This window comes from Plectropomus leopardus, chromosome 8, assembly GCF_008729295.1.
Source record: "Plectropomus leopardus isolate mb chromosome 8, YSFRI_Pleo_2.0, whole genome shotgun sequence".
Lineage (NCBI taxonomy): Eukaryota > Metazoa > Chordata > Actinopteri > Perciformes > Serranidae > Plectropomus > Plectropomus leopardus.
Window position 1 is genome coordinate 31,320,041 of NC_056470.1, and position 21,965 is coordinate 31,342,005.

Sequence of the window (21,965 nt, forward strand, 5' to 3'; positions counted from 1 at the left end):
CTGAGCTAAAACTTGAGCCGCGTTGTTTTTAGCCCATATTTGTTCACAATTTGGCAAATTAGCACTATTTAAAGCATGCCGAATTAGATATTAGCAGTTTAAGTGTGTAATTTATCCACGAATATGCAGACAACTGCAACTGGATTACTCTGACACAGAAGAAAACTTTAAAACGTGATTTTCTTTCCCGTCTTTTGTCCTATGATTTTGATTAATGGACGTGTATTCGTAATGGACATTGATATCTTCAGACACAGTAAGTCAAAATGATTCTGAATATATGTGTTTAATGCCTCTGTGTTAAGATTTGACTTAGTTATTAGTCCGAGAAGGAGTGAGATTTTTGACGCAACTAGCCAAACGTTACCCTAATATCCTCTATGAGCTGTTAGTCAGACGTTGCTTTTGCTGCAGCTGTTGACACTTTTGGTAATTACAAGTATTGCCAGTTGTTTTTAGAGCACCTACTTGTCTCTTTATCAATACATAGTACCTTTCTTTGCCTAATGTACCAAATTTTGTCACTATAGGTAATTTCTATCTGGTTAAATGTTTTCCTCAGGCCTCCAGGTTCAGCAGGGGTTTCTCAGGCCTCCTTATGCAACAGCAGCACTAAGCTCAGTTGTTATGAGAAACATGTCAGATATTCAGTGTAATTCATGCCTCTGTATATGACAGATGATTAGGCTTTAAATAGCACTATTGACACTAATAAGGGCAAATATCCCCCATTATCTTCCCTCTGAGTGATAGCAGAGGATGGAGCAGGAGGGTGCAGGTGAGGCCACTCTGGCGTCCTGGGAATAAAAAGTGCAGACATGTTGTGGGCCGGTGGCTCATGTCTGAGGGTGTGGTGAGTCTGAGGTTGATGGTGTGGATAAGATAAGGCCCTGCAGTGATAAGGGCCAGAGTATGAAGGCTGAGGGGCCCCAGAGTGGTGAGGTAGGCGGTACATGATTGGAGTCACTGCAGCTTGAGGAAAAAATGTTAGAACAAATACAACGCAGCTACAGCTCATATGACATATTTTTTTCTTCTGAAAATGGGAATATTTCAGTTTATAAACTTTTATTTTGTGGCCTGTCTTGATACATTTTTGATTCATTTTTAGTTTACATTACAGGAATCTGTGTTTTCCATTTAATTTCAGTAACTGAAATTTAGGTAACATAGAGAAAGGTGTTCCCCAAGGATCAATCATTAGACCATTATTATTTACTTACTACATTTATCATAATGTATGAATGTGGGGATAATAATTTTGCTATTGCTTTTTAAAATATTTGTCAGGTTTTTTTTGTTCTGTATGTATGGCATAATAGTTGGTAACATGTAATGACTTTAAAGGACCCGCTTGTAAAGGAGATGATGCAAGAGCTTTATAACTGTTGTTTTATAAGGATTGTGTGGCCAGTGATGTTTTGGTGTAAACGGTGGTGGAGGATGTATTCAGATCTTCTACTTAAAAGTAAAAGTACTAATATGACACACTGGAAGTGAAGTGGAAAAAGAAGATAAAATTTGACAGCGTGTAGCTCCCTCATCAAAACGCAGATGAAGACTTCGGTCTCTATATGCAGATTAAATATTCAGGTCAAAGTTGTAAGATAAGCACGAGGAATGTAATGCCGTCAATGAAAAAAACAAAAACACTGGGGAGTTATTATATCAGAGCCACGTGAAGTGGACAAGCACGTTTTTTTTCGTTTGTTTGCTTTGTTTTTTAATTTTATGCATTTTCAGATTTTTTTTAATTTAGAAAACAGTAAGGTTGTTGGAATGCAAAACTATGAAGCTCAATACCTCAAAACCACTCAGAACGCAGATCGAACCTTTTAATTTTAAGGTTGTGAATTATCAAAAAACTTGCCAGTTAATTATCTTTCGGTCGACAGATAGTTGTCTCAGCCGTAGCTACTTGTATAAACTGTTTGGTAGTTTCATTTATAACGAAAGCATCATAATTTATTTGCTCCTCATATTTTTGTTTGCAAAAATTTTACAGGTTCTGTATGTGACATGCAGAGCATTAATGGCGCAGCAAACTATTAACTATTTGCTATGTAAAGATAAAGTGTAGTAATCGTGTTGTGCTTTCTCTGTGTGTGTTGTTATCCGAGCTTCTCTGTAGTTTGTTGTGGTAAGCGGTTGCAGCTGCACGTGCATGTCAGTGCTCATCGCTGCTCTCTGCACTTTGCTCATATGGCTGTTGTTGCTGATATTGGGACCGCACTGTTGCACAAGTGTAGTGCCCACCCTCTGGTTTCCCCGTGGTTAACACTGTTAGCTCTGTCAGCACTGTTGCTGTTGTTTAGCTTTGTTTATGGAGTAAGCACCGTCAGCTGCGAGCTGCCGGCTCAGCCAGCTCCATGTTGAGAGCTGTGTGCAGACAACTCATAGCCCTACGCTCTGAGTTCAGCATAGGGCCCCTTTAATTTTAAAGTAAATACAGTAAATACAGTAAATATAACAGTATTTCCATATAAGTAGAAAGTGTCAGGAAGGAAAATGCTCAAATAAAGAACAAATATCCTAAATTTGTACAGTATTCTTTGAGTGAATGTATTTTATTACATTTCACCACTGGGTCTACGTAAGCAATTAGTTTAATTTTAAAAAAGTGATTAATTATAAACATGCAGAGGCACAAACATTGTAAAGGGACGGAATTACAACTCAGAAACGTATGAAAGCAGCAAGAATTTGCAATGACTGCCGCTGATCTAATTTATGTGATTGATGGGAAGCAGGGTGTGAACAAAACAAGATTGTGTGGAGCTTTTCTTGTCATCCTCTCTCAACCCTCTCTGCAGCATCAGTTCCTCTCGTTTGTTAGCGTGTTAATGAAATGTAAACCTCAAATTTTGCCACACCCTGCCAGTGCCATCCATTCGCCTTCAGTTTTTGGTGAATCCACTCCCGGGTGATGATGGTGTTCATGCCTTTGCAGGCTTCGAACCTCCTCCCTCCGAAACACCTCAGTCGGTGTGAGACCAGCCCTTTCTTTCTCACCCTGCAGGGAGAGCCGCTGTGGTTTTTCATTACTCAAATCAAGACTGTCAAGCGATTGTGTATACGCTGGCGGAGACTGATCCAGTAGGCTCATAAATGCCCAGGCGTCTGCCATCCATTTGTTCACATGTGTGATCTCATATGTCACACTTGTCACTCCTGGGCAGCTATAATCTCCCAGAAGCTTTTAGTAGAAATCCGACTGACAGTGTTATTTGAAATGCCCTGTGATTATTCATTATAGAGTGTACACATTTGTGGGAAAGATGAGGATCAGTGGTGGAAGAAGTATTCACTTCCTTTACTCTGAAGTTACTCTGTTACAAGTAAAAGTCCTGCACTGTAAGTACCCAATACAGATAAATAAAACCATCCCCAAATCTCAAATTTATTAAAATAAAACAGACAACAAAGAAAAAAACCCCAAAACAACTCAAAATTATTTGAAAGAAAAAACTTTTAAAAAACCCCAAATTTATAAAGAAAATATATAGGAAAACACCCCTTTAAAACCTCAGAATTATTTATAAAATAGAAAATGACCCAAAAACTCAACCCCAAAATTGAAAAAACCTTCAAAGCTCAAAATAATTTTAAAAGACAATGGAAAATTCCCCAAATAATTATTTAAAAAATAGAGAATAGTACCTTCCTAAAACCTCAGAATTATAAAAAAAAAGAAAAAGATGATTTAAATTTATAACAAAACAGTTGCTGATTAATTTTCTGATAATCAGCTAATTGATCAATCAACTCTTCATTTCAGCTGTACTTGGAAAAACTGTTTGGTAATGTAACTTAAAACAAAACATCATATTTCATAAACTCTTGTTAGGTTTTTTTATGCAAAAAAACTTAAATTGTTAAGTGACTTAAGCTGTCAGAGATATATATATATATATATAGCGAAGTAAAAAGTACAATATTTCCCCCTGAAACAGAATGAAGTAAAAGTAGAAACTGACATGAAAAGACAATACTCAAGGGAAGTACAATTACCATCAAATTTGCACTTGAGTAAATGTACTTGGTTACATTCCACCACTGATGAGGATACACAGCATGGACAAAAACTAACTGAAATATTGAGACGTGTATTTTAACTGCGTCTTTTTGCCTTCATTTCTGGGACTGTTGCCTGAGAAGCTGCTGCATTACCACGTTAAGGCGCAGGGATATAATGAGCCGGCTCATGGGATGAGGCGTTCAGTATGAAAGGATAAACACAAAACACCAGTGTACTTTCACACAGTTCACAGACTGCAAACTGTAATCTTCCAAATCCTGTTAAAATCCCGGGGATGTATGTTTCACTAGTTAGTATACACACTCGCTGTATGTATCTTCAGTCTCTCACTGCTTTGTGATTAGGTGTATTTGAATGAGAAAGAGCATCTCTAGATGTTTTGGGAGGCCAATAAAACCGTAGAAAAAAGAAGCAATATTTGAGGACGTAACTCTTCTGCCTTGAGACAGGTTTACAGTCTCGTGCTGGCGGGATGGATTCCTGAAATAAACTTTCCAGACCCAGGGAGTGAAAACAACTCCCTTTCTTTTGTGAGGGAGACGAGGCTCGGCCCGATATTCATCAGTGGGGATAACCTCTGACCCCAGAATCATATGACGCTGAGTGCTGGAGATCCCGGTGCAGCCAGACAGTCTGTCTGAGACGCCATCTCTCCCTCTCTCTCTTCCCGACACTTATTCTCCCTCCTTTCCTCCTCGTCTCCCACTTCTTCCTCTTTCCTCACCTTCCCTTCTCTCTTAGGGACTGTATGAGAATTGTAAGGGTGTGGAGGTGGTGCTGAAACTCCACAGAGTTGTTATTAATATTTTCTTTGGACGCTCCCCTTGTCTTCCTCACCCTAAAACAACAACACCCTCCTCCAACATGTCAAAACAATGCAACAGTAATTAATTGATTCATGCGATCATTAATATCAAAAGAGGTGAAGCAGAAAGTATTTAACACAGAGGGATGTGCAACAGTTTGAAAAATAATGTCTTAATGACAAATTCACATTTCTGAGAATTTGGGCACAGTGCAGTTCATCTCAGGATTCATAAAATGTAATTGATCAATAGAGAATACATAGAGACAGAAAACTGCCTTTGATTTGGGGCTCAAACAACATGAAAAAGCATTCACACCCATGAGACTCACATAAAATCACAAAAAATCACAGTTGCATAGATGAGTAAAAACATGCGTGCAAAGCTACATTAAAAATAAGTAATGACTATCTTGCCTTGTTTAAAAAACATATTGTGGTGTTCGTAAAAGAGTTCTTGAAACTTTTAAGCTTCCACTAATTTTGCTGACCTTACTGCATATATGCACATATGCATACACATGCTGCATATTTATATATCTAGAAAACAAATTCCAACAAATTAAACCAATTTTAGTCCACTGCAAAACTATCATGAATTGAAAACTCTGGAATTTTAACACAGTCAAACTACAATTACTTAGTGGGTATACAAAAAACTACAGCTCCCAACTGCACCACTGCAGGTACATAAACCAACCCACCCAGGCCCGCAGGAAGTGCGCCAGGCTTTGAGGCCAATTTTCTTAGTAATCACAGTCGTCACGTGATGCCATGTAGCCAAAAAAGATTTTTCTAATGGCAAAAGAAACATCTGTAAATACTTTTTTTTTTTTGAGTGCACAACCCCCCGAAATAATTTGTTTTCTCTACTGGGATTCAATCCATTTAGGCCAAGTACATCAGTACATCAAGTACACCAGTACATCAGTACTGTTCATAAATGCAATTTTGAGGTACTTGTTCTTTACTTTTATTTTCATTTTCATTGGATACTTTAAACACTTTTGACTCTTTGACTTTTCAACTTTACTACATTTTTGAAAGCCAATACTACATTTTACTGTATCTGACAACAGTGGTTACTTTGCAGATTCAGATTATTAGTAACAAAAAAAAAAAAAAAAGAAATATATATATATATATATATATATATATTATATATATATATATATATATATATATATATATATATATATATATTTCAACAAATAAATTATGATTTATTATTGTGGATTTGGTACATTAAGTATATTTTTGATGCTGGGCTTAAGTATGTACTTTAACTTAGGAAAGATTTTGAATGCAGGAAATTTTCTTGTTTAATAGTATTTTTACACTGTAGTTTTGCTACTGTTCCAAAAAAAAGAGATTTTCTTTCTGCCTCTTACGTGCAGAAGATCAATTTCACCGTTTTCTGACCCCCACCTCCTCCTGATAATGTTTATAACAGTTCCACGTTTCTAATATGCATCCACGTTTTTTTAAAACAGCGGGAAAAAAAACTTGTTTATATAAGCTGAATAAAAATGGAAAAAACAGAAATCTTAGAGAGAAATCTCCCTTTAACAGTCCCCTCCTGTCTCTCCACCGGCACTCTGAACCCCTCAGACACCAGCATGCAGACAAGACGGTGGACTCTCACCGCTCCAAAACAATTACCATTAGGTAGGCCATGACAGAGCTTTTCCACACTGTGCGACGGACTGAAACAGCTGCTGACAGGCCCATCTCTCCCGAGCCCCGCTCCAGTCTGCCGTGATGCTCTGATTATGACACCGGTTTTCGGATAAGGACATACCTCAAGATGACGGCCCCGATAAACAAATACCTAATGGGCTTCCTCCAGCAGTTGATTTAATTTAACCGAAGTCCAGGAACTGCTAAATTGTTTCCATCTTGCAGCACCATACTGTAGCTAATTGTAGCTGCTTATCAGGGCGATCACAGGTTTTAACATGATGCAATGGATTTTTTTTTTATTTTTTTTTTAATTGCAAAGGTCGTGCAGTAATTACAGAGCAACTATGGATAAATCTCAGGCTAGGATGCATCCATACTTTCACTTATCCAGACATGGAGCCGCTAAACATGCAATTACCTCATAAAAGAAGCTTGCCCCATCTACATGCTCTCAGATAGTTCGACAAAATGTAAAGGTGGATAATGTGTTGACTTTCACAAAGATAACTACTGGGATCAGGTGTAAATGCAATAATCAGTGTTGAAGCATGTTGCGCAGAGCCTGCATAATGCACTCGAGCAATTATAACTGTAATTTAATGTTCTCGTCTGCAGACTATTACCTCATTTTTATTGCTGGGGTGTTGACAGTAAATAAAATATATGTAACTCGTGATGTATGGTTGCAAAACATGATGGTTTGTTTGGATTAAAAAAAAGGGGATTTGCAGGTGGGGCTGTAAGTGGCTGCGTCAAGTGACCCCCCCTCCCTACGCTTACAGGAAGGCGAGGCCAAGCCCCGTGCATACATTTTTGTTCACTTCATAATCTGGCAACTGTAATGTTTGAGGCATTTTACTCAAGTGAGTCATGGTTTGAGTGGAGCCTTGTGCCAAGGAGGCGTTGGGTTTGAGTGCTGCGGTGTTCAGAATGAGGCGGAGAGCGTGAGGTGACATGTTTTGCTGGTATAGAGGATACGGGAGATACTCCTGTAATGAGTGCTTTGTGAGATAATGGTATGCACGAGCCCGCCTCCCGCCATGTTTCCTCGCTCAGCTCTAGAGGCAGAAACAGCAACAAGAACAACGCTGAAACATGTCACGTAGAGGGCTCGGGATGTAAGTGGCGCTTGAGGAGTGGTTGGTAATATAAATCTAATTTTCGCCTGGCACGAGTGCGTTGTATTGAATAAAAGTCCAGGTACCCCTGACAGATGTGGAACTCTATTACACCTGATCAAAAATAAACATTAGGCACACGTACCTATCTCATATCTATGTTTAAGGTTCTGTAGGCTGATGTAACTTGCAAAAAATCCATGTCATTAATGACACTTTGGGCCGTTAAGTGAACTGCAGTCTGCTTCGTTTTCTTCATAGGCACAAGCGAGCAGCTGGTTATTGGCCAAGACAGTTGTTGCATTGAAATTAAACTTGTGAACTTGTGTTTTACGACATGAGAAGTCGTGTACATCAAGTCGTGAACTCGGAGCTCTCACACAATATCTAATACCACATCAGGGGGCGTTCACAATCCCATTTGAATGCACATATGACGTGCACGACTGATCGTGAAGACCGGCATCATGTTGATAAAAGGCAAGAAAATGAATTCTAATCATATTTAGATTAACTTTACTATCTGAAATGTTTTTATTCTTCCTTTGGACCATTGTCTCCATGAGCCTGCTATTTGCTAATTACTTCATCAGCAGTTATGAAGCAACCAGCAGCAGATCCATGCAGCATGCAGTGGCTACTGTAGCCAGGGTTACGGTCAGCTAGTTTGCTGCACCTGCCTTGCATCACGTAAAGTGCTGCAGGAATTATATTTTTAGGTGGCCAACGCAGAGGTTAGCGTTGTTCCTGTTCACTAGACAAAAAGCCACTGGTACTACTTTTCCATTGGATTTTGTATTATTGCAGAAAATAAGTCCAGTACTTTGAATCCGCCCACTTGACTGAGTTGAGTTGACGAAGGTCAGTGAGCTGAAACTCACCTTAAAGCTCAGATTGTGTGCAGATTTGGGTAATAATTCTCTGCAGATTCATCACTATGAGCGACCCCTTTCACATCGTCACTTATTACACTGTTATATAAAATAAATATGATATATATTAAAGCTTCTTCAAGGGAAACTTTTGAATATAATTTTTTAGCACCAAATGTGGAAACATTGCCACATGTGAAGCCATATTTTAATGTCCAGTATCAAGAGATGGAATGATTACAGCATACAAAAACGGTTCCATATGGGCACCTGAGTTTTTTAAATAAAAATCGGGCACCTATACTTTAAACTCTTGATATATTACTATTTGAGTCTGCCTAGAAATGCTTGGTGTGCGTAACATCATGCTGCAGCACAGCAGAGAGCAGCGTCTAGACCGAGTATGGCCAGCAGCTGTGTGCTCCTGTCCAGGGACAACTGGCTGTGACGGCATTTCCTTGGATATTCTCTCACATACTGTGTCTTTATTTCCATCGGTCAAGCTCCCATTGCGGCGCCCACCGTGGATAAATGCTGCTTTTGTCAGGAGTTTTCACCCCTGTGAGCAGCTGTCCACAGCCCCCCAATCAGGCACTCTTCTGCTCAGCAGCCCGAGCAAGTGCATGTGGGCTGTCAGGGCGGCGAGAAATGAAAGTTGAGAGACAGTTTTCATTACAGCGCACAGCCAACTTTTTAGATATCATGTTGAAAAAATACTTCTCTCAAGAAGCCCCTGTATGCAACGAATTAAAACAAGACACACCTGTGTACTGTGCGCACTTGATGTGTGTACTTAATGCATACCTCATTGAAATCTGGCTCGGATACACCTCACAACCTCAAAGCATTTCACAATTCCTGGTAGGTGCATGACTCACTGATGCTCCGTTGATGTTCCCAAAAGTTAGTTTGTAGTCACACTAAGCTGTTAACTTTCCAAGATTATGTGGCCAACAACACAAACGCAGAGATCCAGGGAAGAATAGAATTAAACTTGCATGGAAAATGGAACGTTTTCACTGCAAATTTCTTGCAACAAAAAGGAAAAGTTATCGAAAACGTGGCTCTCAGTGGCTGATTTAATACAGGAGATGCCATGAAGCCAGGCAGGGCAAGTGTGTCACTAATAAGGCCTTGACTATTACCTGGAGTGACAGCCAGAGAATGGGAGGAGAAGGGCTGGCTCCACACTGCTCAGTCAGCCAGAAAGCCCCCAAACGGCAGGGCTAACGCAGGTCAAGTGATTTGGGCCGTCGGGTGTATTAAAGCTATTTACAAGGGACTAAAGGATTTACGTTGCTTCACCCGTTCGGTCTGCGCTTTTATACGACCTGGCAGCAGGCTGCTAAGTTTTTCTCAATCAATACGAAAGGGTAATAAAGAACGTTGCCTTTAACGGGTGTTTGGCTTCTTGTCCGGCTGCAGAGGGAAGGAGGTTTTTATAGGTGGCTCCTGACGCCTGGTGTGAAGGCGAAATTTGTGAGATTACATGAGATCCTCTGCAGTCTGTCAAGCACACACGTGTGTGTAGACGCACACACATTTGAAGTTTGGAGCATTTTCAGATCTTGGGTAACACTTTATGCAAACCTCATTATTTAGCATTTATGAGTGGGATATAAAGAATTTAATGAATGCTTTATATCACACTACAATGTCGTAAGATATAAAGACATCTTTAAGTGTTTGCTAATGTATTTTATCCTCCTGTGGGCCCCATAAGTGGAGGGCTCCTGACCATAAATGAGAATCTAGTAACACATAGTTGTAATAAATATTTTAAAAAAATTATGCCCTGCATACAGCTTCATTATAGTGTGTTATCAATCATTTATTCGATGTTTAACCTTTTAATGATGAGATCAATATCAGTTTTCTGCACTAGCATTTAAATCCCTAAAAACCTTTGATTTCTTTCAAAAACAGAAAAAAAGGAAAACATATGAGTAAATTGGCAAGAACTGTTGATAGTAATAAAGCATTTAATGAATCAATAACTAATTGCACAGTAAATATCTGCGTTAATAAATATGATAAAAAATCACAGTTGTAAATATTTTGTTATAATTCCTCTTTTTATTACTCATCAAAATATCAAATAATGAATTACATATTTTTTTTTAATTTACTTATTAATAAATGTATTTGAAAAACAAATTTATTGATGCCTATTGTATTTTTTTTTTTTTTTTTTTTTTTTACAAATATTTATTAATAAAGTAAATGCTTAAATCACTATTTCCACAATACTTGTGGTCCGCCATAAAATAGGGGGCGGTTAGGTAAATTGAAGTGTAAAAAAAATAACTACGAACATTTACTCAAGTACTGTTACTGTCAAGTACAATTTTGAGGCACTTTTTGAGTTGTACATGAGTATTTCCATTTTTTTCTACTTTATACTTTTACTCCACGCTAATTTGGAAACCTACTTTTTAGTTTATTGCGCATATTTTATAGTTAAAAGTTACTTTAGGAATAATATACATATATAGCACAAAGGCTGAGCTTCCAAAATACACAACACATTGTTAAAAGTGACTTTTCATCTCTTTACCTCTTAAAGCTCCTCAAAGCGGCACAAAAACAATCACAGAGAGGCTAAACAACAAAAAAAGGTGCAAAATGGCCACATAGAGACACAAATCCAATATTAAGGGATGCAAAATGACCTCAGAGATGCAAAAGGTTTAGGGGCCCAAAGAGGTAAAATTATCTAATATTTGTCATAAAAACATAAAACTCAGAGGAAAGTCCCCCAGATTACCCTTTTCCTAACACATTAATCAAATCTCGTGAAAAACCCCTCTGATTTATCTTGTGACCTGTTGGAGGGGCCCGACCCTGAGGTTTAGAACCAAAAGACTTTCTAAAAACTGTATCTTAAGTTATCAGTCAGAACAGTCAGATACTGAGTGCACATTGATCAGTCCCTAATGTCGGTCTGTTATGTAAAATTTAATAATTAGGACCAGTATGTTTACATTTTTAAGTACATGTAGTTTATGATACTGAATAACTGAAATACTGAATGGTAATTAATGCTGTAAAAATACACAAGCATTTCAAATCCTAAATAAAATTAAATTTGAATAAATATTATATAAAATAATGTTACTATAAATATATGATTTGGATGCCATATTTTTTTATTTAAAATAATTTTTTAATATTATATTTTTATTATATGATTTATATATTTTAATAATAAATATAATTCAGTTCAGTTCATGATGCTTTTTTGTTTGTTTTTAAATTTAAGTAGGACTTAAAAATGCTTGTGTATATTTGCAGTGTTTTTATCTGTATTTTTGACTTGAGTGAAATATTTGAGTACTTCTTCCCACCACTGCCACAGCTGACTTTTTTACATAAAGAGAGATGCTGCCATCTTGTGGTTAATTTTGCAGCAGACCCATGCACAGTCGTGTTTTAGTGCAGCTTGCCACAGGACATTTCTGTCTTCTCTCCTCTGAATAAATTGAATCAGTGAGTTCCCCCCACCCTCAAACAAATGTCTGAGCTACAGTTACACCCTGTCATTGTGCAGCAGCCTCCAGCTAAAAAGGTTATGAGACTGCAATATGCTGATGTTTAGTAGAACACAATGAATCCTGAATGATGCTTTTCCCTTTGATCACATCACACCCACTCAATGGTGCAATTAAAAGCAGATAAATTAATAATAGATTAAAAATCCACTCTGAGTGGCAGGCAGTAAGAGACGCCACGCCTAAAATCAAATTTAGCAAAATGGAAAAAAAAAAAAGAATAAAACTGTAATTACTCAGATCAATCAAAAAGTATTATTGAAAAAATAGCCTCCAGGGCATAAACACACACAAACACACACACACACACACACACACACACACACATGAATTTACAGCCATTGGCCTGTCAAAGCTCTCGTCTGCCAGCTCCAGACAGGCAATGTGTTCCAGATTAGATCAAACTCCAGGTTGCCCATTTCGATTTCTAAAAGCAGCTGTACGGCACTTAGTTACCATGACGACACTCGCAGTCTGGTCCGCCGTCTGCGGTCATAAAAATAGAAGGGGGTTGTGGTTCAGTTCAGGACTTGCTGAGATCATAGTGGGCAGCAGACAATCAAAGGAGAGCGTGATTAGACCTCAGTCATTAGGCAGCTGGAGTATCTGGCTCCGGCCCTTTAATCAAACTATGATGATGCAGCGACTAGCTGCAAGAACTCGGCCTGAACTTCTCTGACTTTCTGCTTTGTTGACAGCCTTCATGGTTTGATCTGTTGTGACAGGAGTGAAACAGGGTAACGGTCAGAGGGCCGACCGATGTAGTCAAAAGGGAAAAAAGAGGCTCGCCAGGTAAAGGGCATCATAAGCCAGAGCCTCTGTGTGATGTGACTGTTAAGATTTTCTGGTTAGAAAGACAATCAAATCACTACAAAGGGACACAAACACGACCACAACGAGACTTAATACAACTACAAGGAGATGAAAAATGATCACATAGAAACCTGAAATGACGGAAAAAAAGTAATGCAAAACATTCACAAAGAGACCGGAAACATTCTGAAAAAGGTGCAAATTTATTACAAGGAGATGTAAAATGATCCCAAACAAACAAAGAGAAAGCAAAATGACCACACCGAAATACAACAAAATCACACAGAAATGCAAATTTATTACTTGATGTAAAATTATCCTAAATAAAGAGGCACAAACAGACGCCAAAACAACCACACAAAGAAGCAAAACAATACAAAGAGGCACAAAAATGACCACAAAGAGGCGCAAAATGACCACAAAGAGGCGCAAAATGACCACAAAGAGGCGCAAAATGATAAGGAGGGGTAAAATGACTACAAAGAGACAAAAAACAAATAGTAATGCCAAAAAACACATTAAGAAGCAAAATAATGACCACAGAGATGCAAAACAACCACACAAAGAAGCAAAGAAATGACAAGGAGGTGTAAAACAACGAAAAAATAGGCACAAAACAACAAGACAAAAACACGTAAAAGGATGACAAGGAGGTGCAAAATGATCCAAGGGGGGTGCAAAAACAACCACAAAAAGTTGCAAAATGACCACAAAAAGACACAAATACAAATGCAAAATGGCCACAAAGTAAGCAAAAAAAAAATGGCAAAGAGGTGCAAAAGAACCACAAAAAGTTGCAAAACAATGACAAGAGGTGAAAAAAAAAACACTGCGGGGCACAAAATGACAACAAAGAGACACAAACAAGTAGACAGAGATGCAAAAAAAACTACGAAAAGACAAAATAACCACAAAAAGAGATGCAGAACAGTGACAAACAGACACAAAAACAAATATAGAGGGATGCAACAACAACCCCCACTGAGATGCAAAATGAGTCTCTAAGCCTGACCCCAGAGGTGAAAGGTCAGGCGTTGTCAGTCAGTGTGATCGGCTGTGTAATCTAAACCCTTCGCGCACCGCTGCCCCTGCAGTAAAGACAATCTACAGTATATTCGCCGTTCTCACATCAGAGGAAAGCAATCTCCTTCCAAGCAGCACTGAAGTGTGATCGACTAATTCCAGCTGTCAATGTGAGAGGGGAGCGATATGTTCGAACCAATAAGGCAGATCACCAGTGGAGCCATAAATGTCCAACTCTTGTTTAATGGAGCAAATTCGCCACTGCAAATGTTTTTCCCTTAACTTTTAAATAACTGTAGTTTTGCACAAGTTCAACAGTTCACATCTTGATGTTATTACCTTAAAAAAAACCTTTTATAGAAAGGTTTTTCAAGGACTTTTTCTCCAGAATATTGTGACATCTTTTTATTTAATCAGCTTTTATTGCCTTGCTGTTTTGTTCTGTTATGATTGCTTTAACTCTATTGACTTTATCATATTGACCTTTACTTAATATAAAAGCGTGACGGACTGCAGGCTATGAAAGAAATGATACTTTCAAACAGAGAAACTCACCTGCAGCCAATTACAAGAGCCACGACCGGTTCACCAGAGATAGAGAGAGAGATGTAGTTCAAGAAAATTAATAAGAACGTTATTTGCTTCAATATAATGTACAAATACAACCTATCTGTGGTTTGCATTTTTTTCTAGTGATTGAGTTGTTTCCCCCAATGCTAAAATAATATTATTTTAGCATTAGCATATTATTCTCAAAGAATGCGTCATATATATACATATATATATATATATATATATATATATATATATGTATATATATATGTGTATATATATATATATATATATGTATATATATACATGTATATATATATATATATATATATTATATATATATTGCGAGACAAAGGACAGAACCACTGGCAAAACTAATAAACACAAGAACAGTGAAAGCAGGTCAGTTAACATAATTTCAACAAGGGTCGAGGATGTTGATTTTAAGTTAGTGTATGCGGTGTGTGTGTGTGTGTGCGTGTGTGTGTGTGTAATCATGTGCCTATATTCTAAACCAGTCATTCTGGTATATTGGAGAGAAAGAAAGGGGAAAAAGGGGGAAAACATGAATGAGGTAATTATTAAATACATAAATAAAAAAAGAAAAGAAAAGAAAAAATATTAAATTGAAATTAAAAAAAAGAGGGGAGAAGCATACTGCTATTACGACTACTATCATCATGAAAATAATTATAGTAATGATAATAATAATAAAATCAGTTATGTCCTGCTCGTTTACAGCAAAGCATAGCCAGAGCAGCGGCAGGGTCAGTCCGGCAGTATCATTCAGGTTCACTTTTACTTTAGTATATATTGGTATAAAATCGTAATTGCTTTTATTCTTCTTATTATTATTATCATTATTATTTCCTTTCTCCTTTCTGTGATTTCAGTTTCTTCATTTTTGACGTATTTGTTCTGTGTTAGGTTAGGGACTGATAAGCGACCCCGCACGGATTGCACCTTAATTTAAAAAAAAAAAAAAAAAGGAAAAACAACATTATTTTCCAAAGAAAATTTCTTTTTGTCAACCAAATATCATAATCTTAAAATAAATTTAAATTCTGCTTTTCTGTCCCTACCTCCAGCCAGATACCAGCTTCCCCAGACCTGTTTATTGCCATTCTCTACCTGTCCACCAGAGGCCCTCAGACTCTTCACATCACCCCCCCACTCACCTGCTCACCTGCTTCCACTCTCCCTCATCAGCCCTTCAGTATAAAACCGGCCCATATTCGCTCATTCTCGGCCAGATCATCAGAATTTCAAGGTTCCTCATCCCTTGCTTTTCCAGCCTCTGACCCCTGCAACCTGACCTCTGGATCTGCAGCTACCTGAACTGTTCCCTGCCCTATTCCTGCTGTCCTCTGGACTCATTAACTCAGTTTGGACATTGTAGTAAGCTGCATCCCCATCAATCATCAGGACTTTTAGCCATATTTATGCCATGAACAACACTGTACCCTGCAGGGATTAACTTCATTTAAACTCTAAGAATCAACAGTTTTCAGAGCTGTTTAGCTGCGTTCTGTTTAATCCCTGCTAACACGCCCGAGGCAGTGTGCACAACCTGTGCAACAAACACCAACATGCGCACACGCAGAGTGGAGCATACTCACTTTTCGAGGACAGAGAGGGGTAAGAGGCTCAAGGCTCCTCCCTGAGAGTTTGTGAAAACATTCCAGCAAAGTGAGAGCGGTCAAAGAATTGGAAACTCTCAGAGCGGCCTCTTATACTCACGCTCTATCCTTTCTCACGTCTTTGTACATATAGTTACACTGTGTACAAAGTGTTTGTGTGAAGCTCTGCAGACCAACACGTCAAGGAGAGGAAAAAAAACCTGAAGGAGCATCTAAAGTCTGGACAAAGACACTGAGCTGTCCCCATTGATCGGCTCATAATGAAGCCGGTGTTTGTCCTCCTTGTTTCCGCTGCCTGGACTTTGACTGGAGCCCAGTATTACTACCAGGGGCTGATGGATTATCTGGAGAACAGGTTGTTGGCTATTGAGGTAAGAAGCAATACCCCTTTAAATGATTTGATTACTAATCAATATATTGTGTTTTATTTGTGAGTTAAGAGACAGCACAGATGCCACTGAATCAGAATCAGGTTTTCACTGCCAAGTTCGAAAGATTCGTCTTAGCAACCTTAAAGCAGAACAATAAGAGAAAAGGAAAAACAAGTGCAAAAGTCAAGGAAAAACTGCAATCTAAAATATGTAAAATATATGTTTTTGACATAAAAAATGCAAAAGTTCATAGCAGGGGTGTTTCTAGGATTTAAGACATTGGGGGGCTTAGCCCAAACCTCTTAGTGGGGTCGGGGCGGGGGGTGTTGATGGAAGGATAATGGATATTATAATATCATCTATTTTAGGCGTGCGTCTCTTAATAATATCAGATAATTCTTAAAGCACTATGTTTTTTTTAACTTTAAATGCCTGTAAAAGCCAAAAAAAATATTGTGGTTTTCAATCTTCATATATATACAGTATATATACATATACATATTTAGATTTGGGGCTATTTGTAAAACATTTAGGTCTGAAGCCTTGGACACCCAGGCCTAATGATGTCCACTGGTTCACAGTATTAAGTGTCAAGAAAATGTGCAATGTGCAGAGATAATACTTCCCCCGAAAACATGCATTAATCTAACCCTTGGAGTGTAATGTCTGAAGTAGCAGTTATTAAAAAATTAGATGTACAAGTTGATATTTTCCTGATTGCCTCCTTTTATGTGAATTTAATGCCTTATCCAGTGCACTCCAATTAATGCAATCTCTGCCCAGCTCATCAACTTTGCCGGGGCCTCTGAGGGAAAATCAGTCCATGCACGCAGCATGCAGTTTCTGTCCGACAACATTACCATTCCTGCAGCGTTTTAAGACGGTGACACATCAGTAATGAGTACAAGCTCAACCTTTGCTGCCATGACATCAAACATCCCAGCAGAAAGATGTGTTCTGCAAAGGTAAAACGAAGCTGTGTTACAACAAAGTGCCTCAGGCAGTGAATCAAATTACAGAGAGTTCAGTATTGTGTTTTTAAAGGGAGGTTATGAGACGGCAAGTTTGTGTAAGGGAAGACTTTTGTTGGCTTATGATATGAAATGCAAGAGGATTACATGTCTGGCTGCCTCGGTGAGTAATTTCAGTGAACTCTCATTTAAATAATTCTTTTAATGTATTCTTTTGGAGTATATTTTCAGAGACGGAAATTTTCATTTCATCCTTGGTGCAGCTTGCAATGCAAAACTGACAATCTTAAAGCTGTTACCCGCATGAAATGAATTGTCTATTTACAGCTAAATCCTGCTCTCCTCAACCCCCCCTGTGGCTTCCCTGCAGTCTCAATTCCAATATACTGGTTCAACTTCTGCATTGATATGAACACGACAATTCATCACGCGAGTTTTCATTGAACTTTCATTTCCATTTGACCACAGGCCCACAGCAAGCAAAGGGAGAAAATGAAACCGTGGTGGAGGAGACAGTGGAGAGACCGTCGTACCGTTATTACATCTTGCTCTGAATATTTTACCTGTTTCGCTGACCGTGTCAATCACAACACTGAGAAACTATTTCTGTTTGGTGATGGCTATAATGCGTTGATTGAAACAGGGGTGTTTTACTTTCTGTGATAAAAGGTGAGAAGTCTAACAGCCGCTCTGTGAGGCTGTGATTGAGCTAAATTTAAAATCTAGTAACTACCAACATTAATGCAAACACGGGGATGTTTTGCAAACAGTTATCATGTTTACTTTCTTGTTTTTTTTGTGATTTCACATGCTAACATTTGGTAATTAGCATTGAGAAGTGGGAACAGCTTTGGAGACGGGCCCTTTTCATTACTATAAAAGTATCTCACTGGTGCATGAAGCCAAAAAAGTTCACCTTTGCCATTGCCTTCAGAAATGATCAGACCGATAGATGAGAGGTGCAGCCACTGCAATTGAATGCGAAGTTATAAACCAAGCACCATGAGCAGTTAAGTTTCACTTTCAATATGCCCAATGTTGTGCTACTCCATCTGTGCCCAGAGTATGCACTGCACTCTGAGAGTCTGATGCATTGCATAACTGAATGGTAGCTTATATATAAATTATAACAGTGCTCCCAATTACCAGTCCAGCTCCAAGATAAGAAATCTATTTGTGGTGGCAGATGTTTTAACCCTTTTAAACCTGGATCAACATTTTCTTGTGCTACATTCAGACGCCTTTCACAAGTTTTTTGGCACTTTGAAACCTGAGGAAACTGGAAATAAAGGAAATGACCAAATTGGCAAGAAATGTCCCACAAATTGCAAGAAATTAGTAATGACAATCCAAAAAAATGGAGAAACATGTCAAGAAATACTACATTTATAATTACAATAATTTTATATTTGAAAATATTTTAAGGAAAAAATGAATAAATAGATCAAATAAATATGTATAATTTTATATTTTCAGCACTTTCTTCGGGTCATGTTTTTGTTTTTGTTTTTTTTTAACTTTATCTATTTTTTTGCTTATTTTTAGGCAGTTTTCTTGTAATGTTTTTACTAATTTTTTGCAAATTTTTGGGCCATGCTGTAAAGTTGATGTTGCCTTCTTTGCATGTTTTTTTTAAGAGAAATCAAACCAATATTCTCAGGTTTCAAAGGGTTTATTGTGGCGGGCCTCCACAAATGCATAAATGTGTGGGAAATACTGCCTTCTGTTGCTGGTCAGGTCTTCACTTGAGTAAATAAATACAAAAAAACTCCTACAGTTTATCATAACATTTGTTTTGATGTACCTATGTTTGGTAGGACCGCATGCAGTTGTGGCACGATCAGTCTCATCGCTACCACACAGAGCTGCTGGATTTCAAAAAGCTAACTGCTGAGGCCATGGACGGGCTGAAAAATGAACACGGCATGATGTTCAAAGACCTGGAAGGAGCCGCGGCCCGAGTGGACCGGGTGGAGAGAGAAATGGACTACGTAGAGACCCAGACTTCCCCTCGGGCCTGCGCGAATAAAGCAGACAAGGTGGTGGAGCAAGGAGCCTGGGGACTGGAGGAGAGCAGAGGAGGAGAGGAGGAGGAGGACTGGCAGGAGCTGCACTCCAGAGTCACTGGTGAGCTGCAGGGAAGTACAGACACACTTGAGCCAAATGTGCTCTGTGGGATGGCTGCGTTTGATCTTTCATTTTCATTCATGACGGAGCTCTGGCACAGTCAGAACCTGTGGGATATACAGACTGTATGTCCTACAGTTAATTTTAGCTTTACACATCACACCAGGCTCCACACCACACATTCTGCCGATTCTTGGAAAAGCCATGCGTCTGGAAAATGGGAAACAAACACACTGCTGTTACAAGTCATTTAATGGAGTGCTTTCAGTCAGTTGAGTCAGTCATGTTTTCCAGAAGAAATGCGGCTTGATACAACTCATTTATTTCAGCGCAGCTACTCCCCTGCTTGTTTGAGCACAGCGTTTGTCTTAATAATCTCCAGATCCCGAGGCGTGCTGCCACAAACAATGCTGAGATATAACCGCTGCACTGAGTCATTTACTCAGCATTATACAAGGACTTATAACCCCTGTAGAGCGTGCATGTGGAAAGGGGTGAAACAAGATTTTAAATTCAGTGAAACACCTCAGACTTTGTATCGACAGATTTCACTGAATGTGCACACTTAGCAAAAGATCTATATTTCTAATTGGTTCCAAAAAGCTTAATCCCCAAAGATGGATCATTAAATTTCTTTTGGTAACATTTACACATACTGTTTTTACAAAACCAAATGAAGAAAATATTGAATTATTTTCTTTCGCGCTGACTTAATAAGACAATCAATGGCACATAAAGTCAAGAATTATATCATAAATGCTGCGCTCAGAATCATAATGCTGATCATGCTCCACATCAGTGTTATGCTTACACCCCGGGGGCCAAATCTGGCGTCTGATTGGGGTGCTGGGTGTAGGCGTGTAGCGGACGTGGAGTATGCGTGGGACATGTCCCCAGCACATCCCCTATCTGTGACCTCTGCCCCCTGCACTTTTTACAACCATTCAATTAATTTGTAACCTGTCATACCTCGTTTTTCCGAGCGGTCTTGAAATGCACCATAAAATGGGCGCTGTTATCACACGCTGTATTGTTGTGATCACATGACACAGTTGAGACATGCGCCGGCAACACTGCTCTGAACTGTTGATTTTAACAAAAATACCAAGAGGCAAAAAAGCTTGCATTTCTTCTTCAAAACAAACTGTGAATGCTGAGTAATGCTGCTGCCTGTTGGTAGTGTTCGCTAAATGATGTCAGATTAATTGGATGCCAGTTTAGCTTGGTGAACAAGAATACTAACGTTATTGTTACCTATGACTGGCTAGCTAGCCATACTGTGGCTGTTTGTGGTTATTTGGTTTTTTAGTCGCTAAGGAGAGACACAATTGAATGTAAGAGGATGATAAATCATAAAACTCGGCTTATTCACTTCTGAAATGATGGCTACGCTTCTCTAGGTCTTGCTGAGTACCTGTACTTTGTTGAGGCATCAGCAGGGATGCAGTGATTGCGGTGAAGAAGGAACTAAGCTCTCTAACTGCCGGTCAGTCTATGTCTCAGACGTCACCTATGGTTGTAAACTTTGGGTATTGAGCAAAAGAATGAGATCACAGACACAAGCGATGGAAATAGGTTTCCTCTGTAGGGTGGCTTCGCTCTGCCTTAGAGATCCCAGATGGCACCAGATGTAAATATGATGTCAGAAAGATGTTGGACCCTTATGTGGGACTGACATTAAAATAGGGTTGGAATGAAAATCGAAGTTGATGATATTTTAAATGTCTAACGACGTTAGAATTTCACATTTTGTGGACGCAAACATTAGGAAGTTTTGCGTGTTTTGGTTTTGTTCTCGTCCATACTGTGTGACTGAATGTTATTCTACGTCGTTGACACAGAATAACGTTGACATGAGATGAAGAAGACAGTGGATTTTGAAAATTGAAAACCGACAAAATGTCACTCTCTTCTGCTGTCAGTAATCTTCTCAGTTGCAAGTTTATTAGGTTTCGACAGTTAAACCCCTTGAAACCTGAGTAAATTGGCTTGATTTCTTTCAAAAACACTGGAAGAAGGCAATGAGCAACTAAAGAATAAATTACGCAAACTTTTGCAAGAAATTATTAAAAAGTACAAGAAAATTACCTGAAGAAATAGTAAAGAAAAAACCCAAAACAAACTGGGAAATGACCTGCAAAACACACTTAAAAATTATAATAATTTTATAACATAATTTTGAATATGTAATTATGCTCATTTTCCTGGCTTTTATTTGCTAATGGCTTGTTTTCCAGAGTTTTTTTAAATTGCACCAATTTTGTTGGGTTCAAATGTTCAAAAACTGAAAGCAGCACAAAGAAGTGATGCTGCTTCAGCTTTTAAAGGGTTAAACTACTTCAAATCTAGTCCTACTTTCTTCTTTTTTTTTTTAAAGCAGCATTGCTGCATACTGAGAGG

The 21,965-nt window shown here is 38.5% G+C and overlaps 1 protein-coding gene across 2 annotated transcripts in view; it reads left to right on the top strand.

Annotated features, from left to right (window-relative positions):
• The window catches only part of olfml3a (olfactomedin-like 3a), a 32,145-nt gene continuing 10,180 nt past the window's right edge, over positions 1 to 21,965 (top strand). Inside the window, exons 1-3 of one of the 2 annotated variants that reach the window (XM_042492092.1) lie at positions 1 to 256; positions 15,545 to 16,467; positions 19,256 to 19,565. In XM_042492092.1, coding sequence (XP_042348026.1) covers positions 16,357 to 16,467; positions 19,256 to 19,565 — 421 coding nt within the window. In that variant the 5' untranslated portion in view covers positions 1 to 256; positions 15,545 to 16,356. Of the gene's footprint in view, positions 257 to 15,544; positions 16,468 to 17,250; positions 17,433 to 19,255; positions 19,566 to 21,965 lie in introns of those variants that run through there. The other variant, XM_042492093.1, reaches the window with a different exon arrangement.